At 42.4% G+C, this 16,725-nt stretch overlaps 2 protein-coding genes and 1 long non-coding RNA gene across 36 annotated transcripts in view; 2 read left to right on the top strand and 1 right to left on the bottom strand.

Annotated features, from left to right (window-relative positions):
• clasp2 (cytoplasmic linker associated protein 2) overlaps positions 1 to 9,072 on the top strand; it is a gene marked incomplete at its 5' end in the record, with an annotated part of 39,098 nt that extends 30,026 nt beyond the window's left edge. For all 33 annotated transcript variants that reach the window (XM_014005726.1, XM_014005720.1, XM_014005719.1 and 30 more), the window contains 11 exon segments: positions 359 to 437; positions 1,602 to 1,745; positions 1,905 to 2,048; positions 2,137 to 2,243; positions 2,349 to 2,490; positions 6,091 to 6,274; positions 6,373 to 6,566; positions 6,680 to 6,808; positions 6,964 to 7,170; positions 7,283 to 7,399; positions 7,649 to 9,072. In XM_014005726.1, coding sequence (XP_013861180.1) covers positions 359 to 437; positions 1,602 to 1,745; positions 1,905 to 2,048; positions 2,137 to 2,243; positions 2,349 to 2,490; positions 6,091 to 6,274; positions 6,373 to 6,566; positions 6,680 to 6,808; positions 6,964 to 7,170; positions 7,283 to 7,399; positions 7,649 to 7,726 — 1,525 coding nt within the window.
• LOC106515765 (uncharacterized) lies at positions 8,316 to 10,778 on the bottom strand. The gene is made up of 3 exons (XR_001310041.1): positions 10,709 to 10,778; positions 9,610 to 9,657; positions 8,316 to 9,499 (listed from the first exon to the last, which is right to left on the bottom strand). It is a non-coding gene; the product is annotated as an uncharacterized LOC106515765 (long non-coding RNA).
• Positions 10,740 to 16,725, top strand: part of ubp1 (upstream binding protein 1) — a 15,113-nt gene continuing 9,127 nt past the window's right edge. Inside the window, exons 1-8 of one of the 2 annotated variants that reach the window (XM_014005738.1) lie at positions 11,235 to 11,691; positions 11,779 to 12,105; positions 14,515 to 14,660; positions 15,433 to 15,509; positions 15,587 to 15,692; positions 15,780 to 15,886; positions 15,973 to 16,125; positions 16,245 to 16,355. In XM_014005738.1, the coding sequence (XP_013861192.1) occupies positions 11,990 to 12,105; positions 14,515 to 14,660; positions 15,433 to 15,509; positions 15,587 to 15,692; positions 15,780 to 15,886; positions 15,973 to 16,125; positions 16,245 to 16,355 (816 nt within the window). In that variant the 5' untranslated portion in view covers positions 11,235 to 11,691; positions 11,779 to 11,989. Of the gene's footprint in view, positions 10,905 to 11,234; positions 11,692 to 11,778; positions 12,106 to 14,514; positions 14,661 to 15,432; positions 15,510 to 15,586; positions 15,693 to 15,779; positions 15,887 to 15,972; positions 16,126 to 16,244; positions 16,356 to 16,725 lie in introns of those variants that run through there. The other variant, XM_014005739.1, reaches the window with a different exon arrangement.

Here is a 16,725-nt window from a genome sequence, read left to right as displayed (position 1 = left end):
TAATAATATTTGACATTTCATTCAAACGATCCATTGGCAAAGTATTTATTCATTATATTTTGACAAAATGCAATTATTGCAAATGCACTATATTTCCACATCACTTTGGGAATTAATCCTCAGTTTGACGAGAACGGTCACATTTGTCTTTGATTACAACCTTCATTTTGAAAAAGTAGAATTATTGGTCACCAGTTGTGTCTCGCTGTGATGAATTATCTTCAGAATAGTTTTAAAATCTGTCCAGAATCTGCACTTTGAGGTACCGTAGTCGTAGTAATACTTTAGTTGAGTTAATGTTGGGTAATTTAGACACCTTTTTAGATTCTTGAAGCATTGCATACTTTTTTTCTTGCAGAGAGTCTTTTCCCAATGACCTGCAGTTCACTATTCTSATGAGGTTCACCGTGGACCAGACTCAGACGCACAACCTCAAGGTACTGACGAGTCATTGTGATGTGTGTTGGAGGTAAAATTGAACCTGTTGTCATGAAGCTGTAAATGAGGGATGCTGTTTTCTGCTTGAACTACTGGCTGTTTGTCCCCAAACCCCTGAATCCTGGACTGTGATTGGTCRCTGATTGATTCCTCCTCTGACGCTTTAAAGTCTCACCTTACTCACCCAGCTTTCAGCTTCTTTCCTCACTTTTTTGTCGCTCTGCCTCATCTCATGACTCCTTTAATATTTACCTTTATTTCCGCACCTTTATTATAATCGGCTTCTTTCACAGCTTTTCAGGATAGAGCAGAAACTACTTACCCAACTAAACAATTAGGATCTCCTGCTGCAACATGTAGTAGAAACTTTACAARTAGTTATGAAGGAACTGCTCTAAAGCAACAACTACCTCAGCAGCTGTAAAAACCACGCACAAGCTGACACTTATCTGGCAACAATGATCAGAAAATTTATAAGCCAGAGTCCACTTTCCTGTCTTCCCCCTCACTCTTCCTCCCGCTTTTCATGTCCCTGTGCTGTCCCCTGTCCTCGTCCCCCTGTCTCTGTTGATTGACGCRGTGCTTGTCCTCTCTCTTTCTGAAGCCTGCACGGAGCTCGTGTTGCGGGCGAGGCAGGGGAGGGTCCGGGGTAAAATTGTTCCCCCCCAGAGCGCGGCGCCACGCTTGCTCTCTAGAGGAGCAGGCGRCAGCCTGGAGCCAGTCCTCCCAGGTCAGTGCGCTCCGGGGGGGAGCAATTGTGTGGCGCGCGCGGTGCTGCTGAGTGATTTGGAGGAAGCTCTGGCCCTTGAGGTGCAGATGTAGAGGCACGGAGATGAGAGCAGGAGTCAGTGTTGACATTTTGGAGCCTGCCGGTGATTGTTGGCATTTATCCTTTCCTTTGTTTTTTTTTTCCATTTGCCATTGGTTTTATTTATTTTTACCTGTTTTTGCGAAGCATGAACATAAGTTGTGACTTTGACAATCCTCTGAATGATTCATCCAATTGTTTATTTTCAGATCTGCCAGAGGTGCTCTCTGTCAACATTAATGGTCATTTTCATGTGTGTCTGGTTTTGTTTTTACTCTGTGTTTTTGTATTTGCAGGTGAGTTATGACCGTGCAGCTGSATATTAACGTTTGTTTACGTGTGTGTGTTTGTGCAGGTGAAAGTGGCGATTCTAAAGTACATTGAGACGTTGACGCTGCAGATGGACGCTCCGGACTTCGTGAACTCCAGTGAAACTCGACTGGCTGTTTCCCGCATCATTACCTGGACAACTGAACCTAAGAGCTCCGACGTCAGAAAGGTCCTGAGCCTCATTGTGAATGTTTATGCTAACATGCATCTCAGCCAGCTCTGAACAGGCTCTGTTGCTACTGACAAGTCCTTCCTACAGTTGCTYCTCTCTTTGTTCCTTATAGGTCTCTAAATGAGAACATTTTTTTTTGTGTTTTGTTCCTATCAGGCAGCCCAGTCGGTGCTGATTTCCCTCTTCCAGCTCAACACTCCAGAGTTCACCATGCTGCTGGCGGCTCTTCCCAAAACATTTCAGGATGGAGCCACAAAGCTGCTTCAAAACCATCTGAAGAACACAGGAAACGCTGCACAGGTAAAAACTCAACAGAAGCTTGCTGTCAATCTGAAAGACTTGCTTCTTTTTATCTATTATTTCTGTGTTATGTGTGTTACATTTTCAGGCTCCAATAGGCAGCCCGTTGACTCGCCACACCGCCCGCTCTCCAGCCAGCTGGACCAGTCCAGTCACGTCACCTACGAACACGTCCCAGAACACCCCTTCACCAAGGTAATAAACACAAMTTTTATATGAAACAAATACGATTTTATGCCAAATACCTGCAAAGTCCTTCACATAAAATGCACGTATGAAGGTTCTCTCTCGTCTTTGTAGCGCATTTGACTACGACATGGAAAACATGAACTCTGAGGACATCTACAGTTCGCTGAAAGGCGTCACCGAGGCCATCCAGAACTTCAGCGTTCGCAGCCAAGAGGACATGAACGATCCGGTCCAGCGACGAGAAGGAGAGGAGGTGAGAYGATGAGGACAGGATTTTATAATTCATATTTCCACTCTGCAGAGATCTGATGAGGCTGATGGACAGTTAGCACCGCTGTAAAACATTATCAGGAAGATCTTTTTGTAAATATCAGCAACAAGTTGGATTTTACACCGTATTGATTTTTTGTTACTCTTTAACAAATGAAAGTCCTTTAGATGTTGGATTTTAAAAAAAGGTTTGAGAAGCTTAACAATATTAATTCACTAATTTTTCACACAATTTTATCCAAAAAGTAAAGGTCAAGGTTGTTAAAAGCAGCAGAACGAGACATTTCAGCTGCGTTCTCCTGCTGTGAACAAAAAAAAAAAAAAAAAAAAAACTATAATCTGCAGAAATACAGCCGAATACCAGAATTCAGGTTATATTTTGTCTCTCAAATTTACAGTCAGGGTTTAAATGCTTCATTTTCAGACTTTAGGAGCCATAAAAAGTAATTTATGTTCCCTCAGGCATGCAGGCGAGAAGTTGTTGTGAAACACACACACAGCTCTATCATTACTGTTTTCCAGGATTTGACACACACACCTGTACTGTATGTGCCTCCGACATGTGATCCATCCCACGGCTCCTCGTGTAGCGTGGGAACTGAAATACACCCAGTGTTTATCAGCCGTTATCCTTTGCAGCCTTATAAACCCCTGTTAATAACGTTTCACCAGCTTAAAACATGGTTGCACCAACAAGAGGCGCCCCTTTAATGTCCYCTCACCCTCGTCTTGTTGGAGCGCTCGCTGGGTGCAAATTTATGGCTCCAGCCTCGTCCCGCTGCGTTCCCTTCCAATAACACAGGTCCCTTTTAAGGACACGGTGTTCTCCTGTACAGAGGTGTGACCTGCTGACATTTTCTCCAGGAGATGCGTCTGAAATTCAAGCAGGCCGCATGTCATCAGCACACCTGACTCATCAAAACGACCCTCACATAGTAGCTTTTACTGCTTGGAGTGTAAGCATGCACTCAAACACAAACACGTCAGACCCCATCGCCCTGTTTTTGCTCTTCACCTGGTGGGTCGTGTGTCGACCTTCACAAAGTCACCTGTTTGTTTTTAACACGTCTATAAAATAATAAAATAAAGGAAACTTAATCCGAAATGACCCCCGGTGGATGATTGAAGTGGAAAATTAAGGCCGGATCGCTTTGCTCTTAATCCTTTTCTGGTATTTATCAGCTGAAAACACAACAAAGCCCTGAACTTTTGACCTCTCTGAAACCGTCCTGTGCTCCGCCGCGACGCATGCAACTTCAGCTCGAGTGTGGCTGAAATAAATCCAGTGACAGCAACAAAAGTGGAAGCAGTCGATAGGGTTTTAAGGGAATTTCAATTTCATGGTACAAAAGTGCTTTTGTTTGGAACTTAAAAGCAAAATGTGACGTCCCTATTTAAAGCAACAGCTAAGAAACACCTTGAAGACTCGAACAGTGGTGATGCTTTCAGTCGTGTCATATGACCCCCCTGGAGATGTCTGGTTTTGTGGGCAGGTTTCTGTAGAAAGCTTGTCTGTTGTTGTTGTTTAACTTTTTCAGGACACAACARTTTGAAAGTGTGCACCTCGATCAGCAGTAGTGACAAGGTTCATAAGAATCCCTGAAAATGCTTGAATTATAACAGTGTTTTCAAGGTTTGRAAAGTKCTTGATTTCTGTATMAAGTTCTGGTGAACTGCCTGGTGGACACACCCCTGCTCCTCTCTGCTGCTCCTCCCTGCCTCTCATCTGGGTGATCCAGGTGGAACAAATCACCCAGACAATTGGAGAATGTAAGTGTTTTGTCTGAGACTGCAGCACAAGGGGTAATCAGTCTCAAATAAAGTGCAAAAAGAAAGTCTGAAGGACAGCCGGTAAGAATCATACTGTTATTGTTTGTTGATTGTTTACTTAAACTTACYGGAGTAGTGTATGGACTGAAAATAGTGACTCTGATTTTAATATTGAACTATTGGTTATGGAATGATTAAGTATTATTGTAATCAAACGATTCAGATTAAAAAAAATTCACACGTGGTGATTGAGGTTTTATTAAAAAAATCTGTATTTGGTAAAACACTAGGTGATTTGTGAAAGTAATTTATATTTTGTATGTTTATTGTACAATTGTATTTAAAATTGATGGTTAAAATATCTCTTTTGATGAACTGTAAATATTGGAAAAAATGGCATGAATTTAAATTGAATAACAGTTTTGGTAAAATACACTGATTTATTTGATTAAAAAATTGTCATGGTTTACTATTTAAAAAATTTACTATATTTTGAAAAATAATTGGTTTAAAGGGGACAGGTACTTGTTTGAAATTGTATCACAATGTATTTATTTTGGAGTAATTTAATTAAGTAATAGCTGTATTTGTATGTTTTGTTGAGGTTTTTCACCTAATTGCTGGTGTTTCCCACAATTCTTCAATAAATGTGGATCAGCAAAAGTTAAGACTATTCAATGAGGAATCCAGTTGAATCTTCAATGTAGAGGCTATCCTTTTCAAGTTGGAATTGCACAAAGTAAAAATAAATCCAGTACAACTTGACAAAGTGCTTTATTTTCTAATGGCACAGTTTTGTAAAAAAAAAAAAAAAAAAAAAAAGAGCCCTTAAACGGTTTGATTAAACAGTTTTAATGGCTTGAAAACACTAGATAGAAGGAATGGTTAAAATGAGGATCAAATCCTCAAGTAGCTTCCTGGAAAAAAGCAAGAACCTGCAGCTTTTCACAAGATGAGCCATAGTAGTGGGAGGGAATCTTAAATTTAAGCAAGCTTACAACAGGGTTCCTGCAGATCCCTAAAAAGGCATTGAATTCATCAATCCAAAAATAAACCTTAATTAGCCTTAAAATGTCTTAAATCAATCTTTCAGAAGTCTTCAAAATGTTAACACATTGTACATAGGATGATTGTAATTCACTTCAAATATTAAAATAATTGGTAAAAAAACTCATTTTTTTAAATATTCACATGCAGACACTCCTCTTTGACATCACTTCCTGTTATTTCACATGAAAATATCTCAACTGTTTATTTGAGCAATGTGAAGTTCGTTTTGTAATATGTTAATGCTGTCTTTCCAAAAATGCATTCACTTCTCTTAGAAAAAATTGATGTCACAGGCACTTTAAGTTTAAAACTGACTGCTAGGAATGTTTCTGCTAGCTAGATATGGATAAAAACAATTGGTCTATTAGCAATATTTGAATACTTCAACCAAAAATACTTTGGTTTATGAGTTTCTGACAGTTTTTATTTATAATTTGTGTTTATTAGGAAATTGGTCTTAAATTTAATTTCACTTAGCATTAAAAAGTCTTAAGGTCTTAAAATGAGCTTGGCTTAAACTGTATGAACCCTGTACAACCTTGCAGGTAATTTGCAAATTGACTTTTTTGAAGGATGGATGGAGCTGGAGTTTTGTCATCTACTGTACAAAACCAAAACGCTAGTAAAGGTGTTTAGTTAATGGTTTAATAACACAAAAAGAGGCCAATTCTACCTTTAACTACCTCTAAATCCACATGATGATGATGATGAGGGCTTTTAATGTGTTAATGTTCCATCACGTGTATTTTTCTTTGGTTTTCAGGGTGGCAGTGGGATGGAACTGGTGGACGGAGGCCGCATGGCTCTCGACAACAAGACTTCCCTCCTCAACACCCCCCTGCTGTCCTCCAGCCCCCGACTGGCCCGCGAGCACTTGTCCGACTCACCCTTCAAACACAGCCGCAGCAAAGACGCCAGCCTGGACGACTCGGAGCAGCTCGGTGACGGTGCGCAAACCCCCGGCCCGACAGCCGAACGCAGAGTTTACGCCGCGTGCTGTGATGAGTGAAAACACGTTGTCTTTGTKTGGAATGTCTCTGAGCAGAGAGCAACCTCGACCAGTCGGAGCTCGTGGCCGAACTCCTCAAGGAGCTGTCGAATCATAACGAGCGCGTGGAGGAAAGGAAGGCAGCGCTGTGTGAGCTTCTGAAGCTGATCCGGGAAAACACCCTGCAGGTGTGGGACGAACACTTCAAGACCATCCTGCTGCTTCTGCTCGAGACGATGGGCGACTCTGAGGTACACACACACACACACACACACACACACACACACACACACCGAGCCTTTATCAACTGAACGCAAACCGAAATTCCTTTCCCTTTGATCCTAAATCCCTTTCACTCTCTTAGCATGTGATTCGAACTCTGGCTTTGCGCGTGCTGAGGGAGATTCTTGGCAAGCAGCCTTGGAGGTTCAAGAACTATGCAGAGCTTACAATTATGAAGACCTTGGAGGCTCACAAAGATCCTCACAAAGAGGTAGTTTTATCCATTGAAAGGGTTTCACAGAGTCTAATTATTTCTCAAACCAAACAAAAGCTTTGGTTCAAACTAAACTTTTAGTGTTTAACAGAAATAGTTTGGTTAATCACATTTGATCCATCAGTTAAATATGTGTTTGTGTTTCTCTTAAGGTGGTGCGAGCGGCAGAGGAGACGGCAGCCATGTTGGCGTTGTCCATCAGTCCAGAGCAGTGTATCAAAGTGTTGTGTCCCATTATTCAGTCGGCTGATTACCCCATTAATTTAGCTGCCATCAAGATGCAGACGAAGGTGGTGGAGAGGATTCCCCGCGAGGGCCTGATCAGCATGCTGCCTGAAATTGTGCCGGGACTCATTCAGGTAGCACGCACACTGTTTTTTTTTTTTTAATAAAAAACCTGTGCAAGTCCTTATAAACTCCTGATTTTCAAGAACTCTGTTGCAAACTCGTCCGTTTCATGTGGCTCAACAGGGTTACGACAACTCTGAGAGCAGTGTGAGGAAGGCGTGTGTGTTCTGCCTGGTGGCCATCTACGCAGTGATAGGAGAGGACCTTAAACCTCACCTCAGCCAACTCTCCAGTAGCAAGGTGAGCGTTTCACACTCCATTCACCATGAGCCAGCAGACTCCAGTAGAAAGGTGGACTTGGCTGGAAAGGTTGAGTAAACACAGATCCCTGTGCAACACCAAGTTTACTGGATGATAAAATGTCTCAGAAGTTATTGCAATAATCGATAATAATAATAGTTTAATGCTATTTAGCATTTACATCACATTGCTTTATAAAAATCTGAATTTAAATTTTCTTTGTTCTTTTTTTTAATTTGCTGTTTGCAGCTGAAGCTGTTGAATCTGTACATCAAGCGGGCCCAGTCTGGCTCCAGCGGCAGTGACCCCTCAGCTGAAGGCCTATAGAAGTCACACAGTTCTTCCCCCCGGGAACCACCACAGAACTGCAACAAATCAAAAACACCCGCTCACGACATCACACCCCAAACATAGTCCAAGACTCACAGAAGAACTCCGCTGACGTTCACAGCAAACATGGCGCACACACACACAGACACCACAGGCGCACGCAGCGCTCACGTTTCTCTGCYTCACTGCAGAACAGGAGTCACGGTGCCGAGTAGAGGAACGTTGTAGTTCTCCTCACCATTATGGAGCATCCTCCCCACTTTGTTTTGTTTCAGACTGAACTGAACCCTTACATCTGGAATAAACCTTAACAGCTGCAAACACCCTCGTCCAGTCTCCTCCCACGTTCATCACTAATCACCACAGGATGAAGTGTCCGTCCAACAGTATTCACYCATTGTCAATAAGGACTGGTGCATCTGCATGATTTTGATTGATTTTTTTTTTTCTGAAGTTTCATCAAACACTGCRACAAACTGTGCCGTTTTCTGTTTCTTGAACAGTGAGTAACCGGGTCCAGTTWGATGAGAATGTACATTTATATTGTGTCATATTTTGGCTTTATTTTACACAATTACTTATTTTCTTTTTTTCCCGGTGCTTTTTAATACCAAGACTTCACACATTAAAACATACCCTTTGTTTTTTTTTTTTAAAGAAAGGTGCTGATAAACCTAAAAGGTACGACGGACCGACCGACCCCTGGACAGCTCTGGTCTCTGCGGGTCACACCTGCTCAAAGCAAACAGAACTAAATCCAAAATCTGGGAGCCCTTATGTGCTTGGCTATGCATGAGACATAATGTAAAAAAATGTTAACATTTTATTGGGGTCCCGAGGGTTAAAACAGTGTGACTGAGGTTTTAATTTAATATAAACTATGTCCACCCCTTTCAGATAAATCCACGATTGTTCTCCTTTTCTTTCAGCTCATGTCCGATCGGCCCGTTTCTGGGCAACATGAGGGGGTGCGTGCTTTGTGAACGAAGTATGATATGACTTATTATCACGTAGTGGATATGTATATTAAATTAAAATAGAATATCCAATACCAGTGTCGTTCAGGAGTGTCCCCCAAGGGGGGGATGCACACACACACCTTCACCCATCATTTTTTACTTCCCCCTCTGTTGCCATCCTCGCTCATGGTTTCTTCTGTTTTCTCTTCTCCGCTGAAAGGTTTGTAGAAATGTATTATTTACAGCTCTGAGAAAAATGTCATGTTCTCATATTTCTCTTTTCCTGTTCATTGTCTTTTTTTCCTCCTTCCTCTTGTAACATTCTAGTTTTCTCTGTGCATTTACAAAGCTGTGCTTACAATAAAATGAACTTGTACAGATCAACACACGCAGCAGGTCGATTGATTTCAGGTTGAAGAACTAAAGAAGTTAATGTTTTTTTCATAAAATGACTTTCTGAGCTGACATCAAATGTAAAAAGTCCTGACTTGGATTCTCCATTATTAGCACCAAATCCTCACAATTTTCCTCACAAATTGCTGCAGCAGACAAATAATGAGACCAGCATGCACTTGTTGCACTTGTTATATTTAAATGTGGCTAATTCAGACATGGTGTTTAAAAAAACATTTACATCTTATGCAATGTAGCCATTTTAGATGCTGGTGCTGAATTTCATCTATGCGTCTGTTCTCTGAACTGTATATTTAGGAGCAGCTGAAGAGGGTCCCAGACCCAGCTCCGCTCTGACCCTGTGGACTCCCAGCCAGTCGTCTTCAAACCGCAGCGTCAGTTAATTCTTTCCTGAAAGCTGAGTGAGGAAAACATCGGTTACAGAAGAGAGAGAAAAAAATTATATAATTTTTTGTGGCTTGATAATTCTACTGGAGAAGTTACACTTTATTTTGAATGCAAACGTACCAATTTATTACATTTGATGCACAAAAGCTTCGCTTCAAACTCGACGTTCTGCAACACAAACGTGCTGGATGCTTATTTTAGCAACAACATTAAAAACCAATAAATCACTTTAATGACAGGTTTTCAAGATGTTCAGCGTTGTCTTGATTATCACCTGCTGACAAAAGTCAAAGGTAGACGAAGTTTGTGTTTGTGTGCACTTGTTACCAAAATATCTCCTGAACTACTGGGCAATTTTGGATAAAAGTAATAATTAGACTGACATTTAAAACTGATTAAGTTTTGGCATCACAAAGGTTATAACTGACATATTTGTTTTGTAGCTGAGAGTTACTCAGCCTCAAAACGAGTTGATCTGAGACCTCAAATAAGGGGTAAAAGAGGGGCTTGTGGAGTTGCAATAAGGAGGAATTTAGACCAAAGTGTGGAAGTTCCACTTTATACAGGATTTAAAAACATATGTCTGCTTTAACCAAAGTATCCCTTCACAATAAGCAACATGCAATCTTTCAAAGAACGCCAAGTCTTCAATTAAAACTTTAATTGTGTTGAACTTTGATGATTATGTGAATTAATTGGATTTTTATCTCAATATGTGTGGCTGTTACAAATAAATCCCCCGCCAAGCCGTAGTTTTTTGCAGACAGCATCAGATTGTCCKTCATAATTTTCCCTGCTTTATTTTACCATCTAAGTTTTTCCGGGCTATGTAGAGGTACCCCCATAGCATGATGCTGCCACCACCATGCTTCACAGTGGTTATTTGGTTTCTGCCAAATCCACAATAATAATTATTTGGCCTTTTTTTTTTAAAGACTGATCAATAATAATAAAAGGGGTAAAACATACAAGGAGGTGAACACATATAAAAGTAAGACCTGGCTTTTCTGGATTTCTTAAGAAGTTGGACTCTAATTATGTCTCGAGGCGGGGTCTGGTTCCTCTGGAGCCAAAATAGTCCTCCTGTCTGAACAAACTTCAGACCTGCCCCACATGTCAGACGGATAATTATTAATCAGAACAGAACAGAAGGGCAGGGAGTCCCAGCAAGTCTGTAAAGAGAGTTTTATTAGTTTATTTTATTTTTTATTATTATTACCTTCAGTGGAATGAATCAARCGCTTCACTGGTCCCGTTTGGACCTCGGTCTCGGGGAGAGTCGTGTCCGTCTGCCGCAGAAGTGACAACCGAGTGGACTGACAGCTGTTCCCGGAGACMCCAATGTTGTTCTGGCAGTCCTACACTGAAAACTTCCAGGTTTCTGTGCAGAAACACGGCGGAGGCAGCTACACACGGTATGAAGCGCGTAAACACTTGTTTATGGTCTCTGCATGCCAGGAGTGCCAAAACAACATATGCGACATGTTGATTCGCCATTTTGCCTCGACTCTCACAACTAAACCTCTCTTTTTTGTGCTTATTATATATTTGTTTGTTTATGTGCGGTGTGTGTACCTATAATGTCATTTGATGACGATTRTTACTTTGTAAATACATAGTTTCTTGAAGGCAGAGCGCAGCTACAGTTGGACACAATGACGGAAGCTCCGAGGCGTCTGATTGGCTGATTTTTCTGCACTGGGCACAAGAGGTGGCTCCTGATTGGCTGCTTTCCGTCCTGGCATCGTTCCTGGGGCTGGCGGCAGCGGCGGTGGTGACCCAGCAGCAGCRGAGCTAGCTAGCAGTCTGTATGTCGAGGAAGCCATGTTGATGCCTGTTTCTGTGTCAAACGTTACGTTTCGGTTGGTTAAAGGAGTGCGGGTTAAAGACGGGAAGCCTCAGCGGTGATTCGAGACCCGCGATGAGAAGAGCGGAGCGGACTGGGACGGTCCAGGCAGCGCCAGAGGAGGGGAGCTGGTCTTAGGTCGCTGGCCAGTCGATTCAAAGCAAATGAAGTTGATGCTAGTTAGCMGCGCGGACGCTGCGTGGGATGCGGCTTTGGAACTACCAACCGTAATTTTTTAGCTTTACGGGTTTTATTGAACGAACCAGMCTGCCAGGTGACTCTGCCCGAAGTGACGGGGCTGATGAATTCGCGCTAGCTGTTGTAAACTGGCTTTGTGAAGCTAGCTGCTAGCCGAGGTTAGCATGCTGACAGTCAGCTCGCATCTCCTATCACGACTGCGTGTTAGCTGAGGGAGCTCCAACTTTATTGTTTCTGTCGAACAGTTCACCGCAGGAGTGGAAGGGAAAAACAAGCTTTTTCGGAAGCAAAGAAGAAATATGGTGGCGAATTCACTCCCCGGGGGAACCRACCATTTCGCAGCCTAACTTTCCTCCTCCTGCAGTATCGCTGCGGAGCCCTCGTCCTCCTCTTCCTCTTACCTGAAGCAAGCTGGCGGCCCTCCGGGTAGAAGCCGAGGACAAGGACCTGGGGCCGATGGCCTGGGTCCTGAAGATGGACGATGCCGCCATCGAGTCGGGGCTCGTGCACGACTTCGATGCTAGCCTGTCTGGTATCGGACAGGAGCTCGGAGCTGGAGCCTACAGCATGAGGTTAGAGACGAGCTTCATCATGGGACAGGACCGGGGTCGCTAAGGAAGAAAACAAACACACACACTGCTTCTTGTTCGTGTTAACACTATAGTTCCCTCGTGTTTTATTGCCTTCACAGGACGTAATGGTGTGTTTTTCTTTTTTGGGTGCCACGAACATTAATTTCTYTAAATTCAACGCACAAAAATAGTTCATAACTTTGGAGGAAAACTCGTAAATCAGCCCATCCTGTTTCTCAAATGATGGGTGTATCACTGAAAGATATAAACTTTGGTTTCAACAAGGAAGTCTGTCGAAATGTTCCCTGGCTTTGTTTCTGAATCTAGTGGTATGTGTAAACAAAAGGGTTGTTTTTATGTCTGGGCCAGTGTGTTTGGTTTTAATATCAAAATCTTTATCTGATTTATATTTTATTTTTCTGTAAATCAGTGGCACTGAACATTTTSTTAAATAAGCGCACGTGTTGAGATTTCCCTGCTGCTAAGAAAGCATTGRTTTGTTTTTCCCAGTGATTAATATTTATTTTGCATCATGTTACACTAACATTGGATTATTGGGACATTACTCATCTAAAACAAACAAATTTAAAGCCGTCAGTTCAGACCAAGATCATCTTACATTGTGAAATGACAAAGTTGCAGCTGTTTTCAGTAAACCGTCAAAATAATTGCGCTTGTCAAATCTGTTTGCACTCAGAAAATATGCTGGAGATCAGCCTCAGCTACTACCACACCAACTTCTTGGTCACTGTTTGCGAAATTAACCGAGTTATAACAATTTTTTTGTTTTTTAATATCAGTTGAATGTGGAAGCCATCTTAAATCGCGTTGACTCTGAAAGTTAATCRGTTTTAGATTTACATCTAWTGATAACTTTCTGCAAGTTTCATTAAAATTCGACCAGTGGTTCACAAGATATTTTGCTAACAGACACGAACAGACAGGCAAAAACATTGTTTGCCTTTTTGAGTCGGGCATTAATTAACAATAGAGCAACGATTTAAAAACTGGAAAGCGCACAAATTACTGCAGTTAAGAACATTTAAAACTAAGCTTTTCTTGTTATTGTAGAATTAAAAACACACCTCAATCTTAAAGTATTTTATCCAATGTGCTTCAACTGCTAAACATTGTTTAGTAGAAAGTTAAAAAAATACATGCAGTTCAGCTACAAAAGCTTTTTTTTTTTCTGGTGCCAACCTTTTAAAATGTCRTGTTGCATCAGATCCTGGTCCCAAACATTTCTGAGCTGTGACTCCTCATAAAACCCTGATTAGTCAGCATTTCATGTTTATAATCAGTTTGTATAGGATGCGTGGATGTGTCCTGTTCGATTTTTATTTTTGAAATAATAACTCGTAGCAGCATTGTTGTTAAGCACCTGTCCACTTGTTTGTAAGTTTGTGTGCGTTTGTTTCGTGTGAAAGGTGAGTGGGAGGCTGTGATATTTCTACAAGGAGGACAAGCGTGTGTGTGTGTGTGTGTCTGTCTCTTATCAGCAGCCCCTTCTTCCATCTGCTTTTAGTGTGTGTTTATCTGCGTGTGACGCAGGTGTGTGCCACCAGTCACCCGCGGGTTCAAGCCAGTTTGCCAGTACTGAATTCGTGGCATGCACGTCGGTGAATTTGTGAAAACAGAGAATGCATCTGTGATGCTGGGGTGGGTTGGGAGGGGGAAAGTCGGCAGCTGGTAGGGACAAAATGTCTGGATACGTTTCACTCCTCAGATTGTGTGTCGGGGTGGCATGGCTCAGCAGGGCTGCAGGACCCAGGCTGGCAGTATCGGAGCGAAAGCAAAGGGTCGGTGTGCTTTTTAAATGTAAGAAAAAAATCCCACCAACTGCTGCTGGACTCATGGCGTCCAAAACTTTTAAGTGACGAGATGAGACACTGCAGTCTGCATTTTTTGCATGGATGGGGTTTGTTTTTGTTTATTTTTCCCGAAAAGCACGGGAGATTCACACGCACGCTCGCTCCAGTTGACTTTGCACCCACTGACACACCCGCACCATTTGTCAGGGTGAGCCGAGGATAGGTTCGTTGTCCGAGCTGTCTGCCAAGTATGAGAAATAATATATGTCAGCAGCTCAGACTGTCTCTGAGTGTTTCTGCTCATTTATTCTGCTGCAGCCTCATAAATACATAATAAGACGCCTGTTTGATCAATGGAAGGACTCCAAATAAAGCTGGTCCTTGTATTAATCCCACACTTTGACAGGGTTCAATTTGTCAAGAATTTAAGTGACAAACATTTTGGGTGCGTTGGATATGGAAAAAAAAAAAAGATGAATAACGACCACTTTGCTGTAATCGTGTTTGTAAACWAAAATGTAATCTACAAGTGAGGTGTCAGTTAAGCTCTGGATATCGTGTCACATCTTTCCATTTTTCTTCTGTCTGTSTGTCTCAGCGATGTGCTGGCTCTGCCCATCTTCAACTCCTCCAGCCTGCCCCCCGAAAACAAGACCAAAAACCCCCCATTCCAGTATGTGCTTTGCGCCGCCACATCACCTGCTGTCAAGCTGCACGACGAGACGCTCACATACCTAAACCAAGGTGAGTCACACTTYGAAGGGACCTTTGGCCAAAATATTTACATGACAAACTGTTTTTTTAAGTGCTTAAAACAGGTTTGATGTTGAATGGTTTTTGGACACTACATGCAGGAGTTATCAGTATATCACTGTTTTCTTCACACCACGATACACACTCTTTCAGGAACAAACTTTGTTCTGGCCAGGATGTTTCATAATTTACGAGAAACTCAAGTGCAGAGCTCTACTGGAAAAGCCGTTCTCGCTTCAAATATCAGACAAATCACACAGGGAGAAAAATAAATAAATTCTGGACAGATGATGTCAAGAAGAAACTTCCAGGAATCCCAAACCAGAGCTGCAAAACARAAGTGACATAATTCTTTTCTCTCAGAACAAAAAGAACAAACGCAGCGGCCTTTATCTTGGCCATCAACTACTCYGCGAGTTTCAGATGTTTTCCTGCGTCATCACACCTGATTTAAAGTGACGGGCCATTATCAGGCTCCTGCAGAACTTGTTGGGGGTAATTTATTCCCGTTAATCAGGTGTGTTGGACGACAGGAAGCCCTGAGGACTGAGATTGGAAAWCATCATTAGGTTGAAACTGCTTTATTTAAAAGCTCACATGTCGTGAGTTTCACTCTTTTTAAAAAGCTGTGAAGAGCTCGAGAGATTCCTGAGAGGAAATTCTGCTTTACACAGAAGTGAAAACAAAAGAGAGTGACGATCTCTTAACACCCCAGCATTGTTTTTATGAATAAAAGCAGCTTTACACCCTCTGCCTTCTTCAGGCCAGTCTTATGAGATCCGTTTGTTGGACAACAGAAAAGCAGGGGAGTTACCAGAGCTGAACAACAAGATGGTGAAGGTGAGAGAGTTAACCGGAGAAAGATCTGCTTCTGGTGACCCACGTAACTCATATCCAACACGTGTGTTTGTCTGCAGAGCACGGTGCGAGTGGTCTTTCACGACCGACGGCTGCAATACACGGAGCACCAGCAGCTGGAGGGCTGGAGGTGGAACCGTCCAGGCGACCGTCTCCTTGACATCGGTATATACCTGCCGAGAAATGTTTACTTCAACTTTCTCATGTGTGTGTGAGAGTTGCAACTCAAATATCCGTGTGTGTGTGTAACAGATATCCCCATGTCGGTTGGCATTATTGAGCCGAAGACTCACTCCTCCCAGCTTAACGCCGCAGAGTTTCTGTGGGACATGAACAAAAGGACGTCTGTTTTTGTGCAGGTATGACCCGCTCTGTTTCGCTGCGTTTTCACATCAAACACGTGCTTTGATGGTGTCCTCTCGTCTCTTCCCCCGCCCGCCCGCAGGTGCACTGCATCAGCACAGAGTTCACTCCCAGGAAGCACGGTGGAGAGAAGGGCGTCCCCTTCAGGATCCAGCTCGACACTTTCGCCCAGGGAGAGGGTGGCGAGTACACAGAACACCTCCACTCTGCGTCCTGCCAAATCAAAGTCTTCAAAGTACGCGCCCACCCTCTCACACGCAACACTGTTGATGTTTTTATGGTCGCCTCTCAGCCCAAACAGTGATTACGCTCCTTTTTTAATTTGTGGTTTCTTCTTCTTTGCTTCCTCTTTAGCCAAAGGGGGCAGACCGTAAACAAAAGACTGACAGGGAGAAGATGGAGAAGCGCACTCCTCAAGAGAAAGAAAAGTACCAACCCTCCTATGATACCACTATTTTATCAGAGGTCAGTGTTCATCTGCTGGGGTCTGTCACACCTTTTTATTGGGCTTATAATCATGCTTCCTCTTTTCACTTTAGTGTTATTTGTTGATCTTGTAAAGGCCTTTGTTCAGACCTGCTGGTTTAATACAATCACAAGTGGGCGGAGCTAAATGTAAAGGTGTGGATGTTGTGTTTAGATCAGATTCAGACGTGGTATGAGATGCTTTTTATTCACTTTTATTCGTCTATTGACCTGATGTGACTCCACACAAACAACTGTTACCTGAATGTTTTCTGTTTTTCAAAAATAAATGAAAAGCTATGTTTTGTTTAAAAAATACTTTTTAAATTTAGATCAATTGAATGGTAATCAGTGGGCTTAATCAGAAGAG

This window comes from Austrofundulus limnaeus, unplaced genomic scaffold, assembly GCF_001266775.1.
Source record: "Austrofundulus limnaeus strain Quisiro unplaced genomic scaffold, Austrofundulus_limnaeus-1.0 Scaffold32, whole genome shotgun sequence".
NCBI lineage: Eukaryota > Metazoa > Chordata > Actinopteri > Cyprinodontiformes > Rivulidae > Austrofundulus > Austrofundulus limnaeus.
Note: the sequence above shows the minus strand (reverse complement) of the source record. Positions and strands in the feature narration are given on the sequence as shown.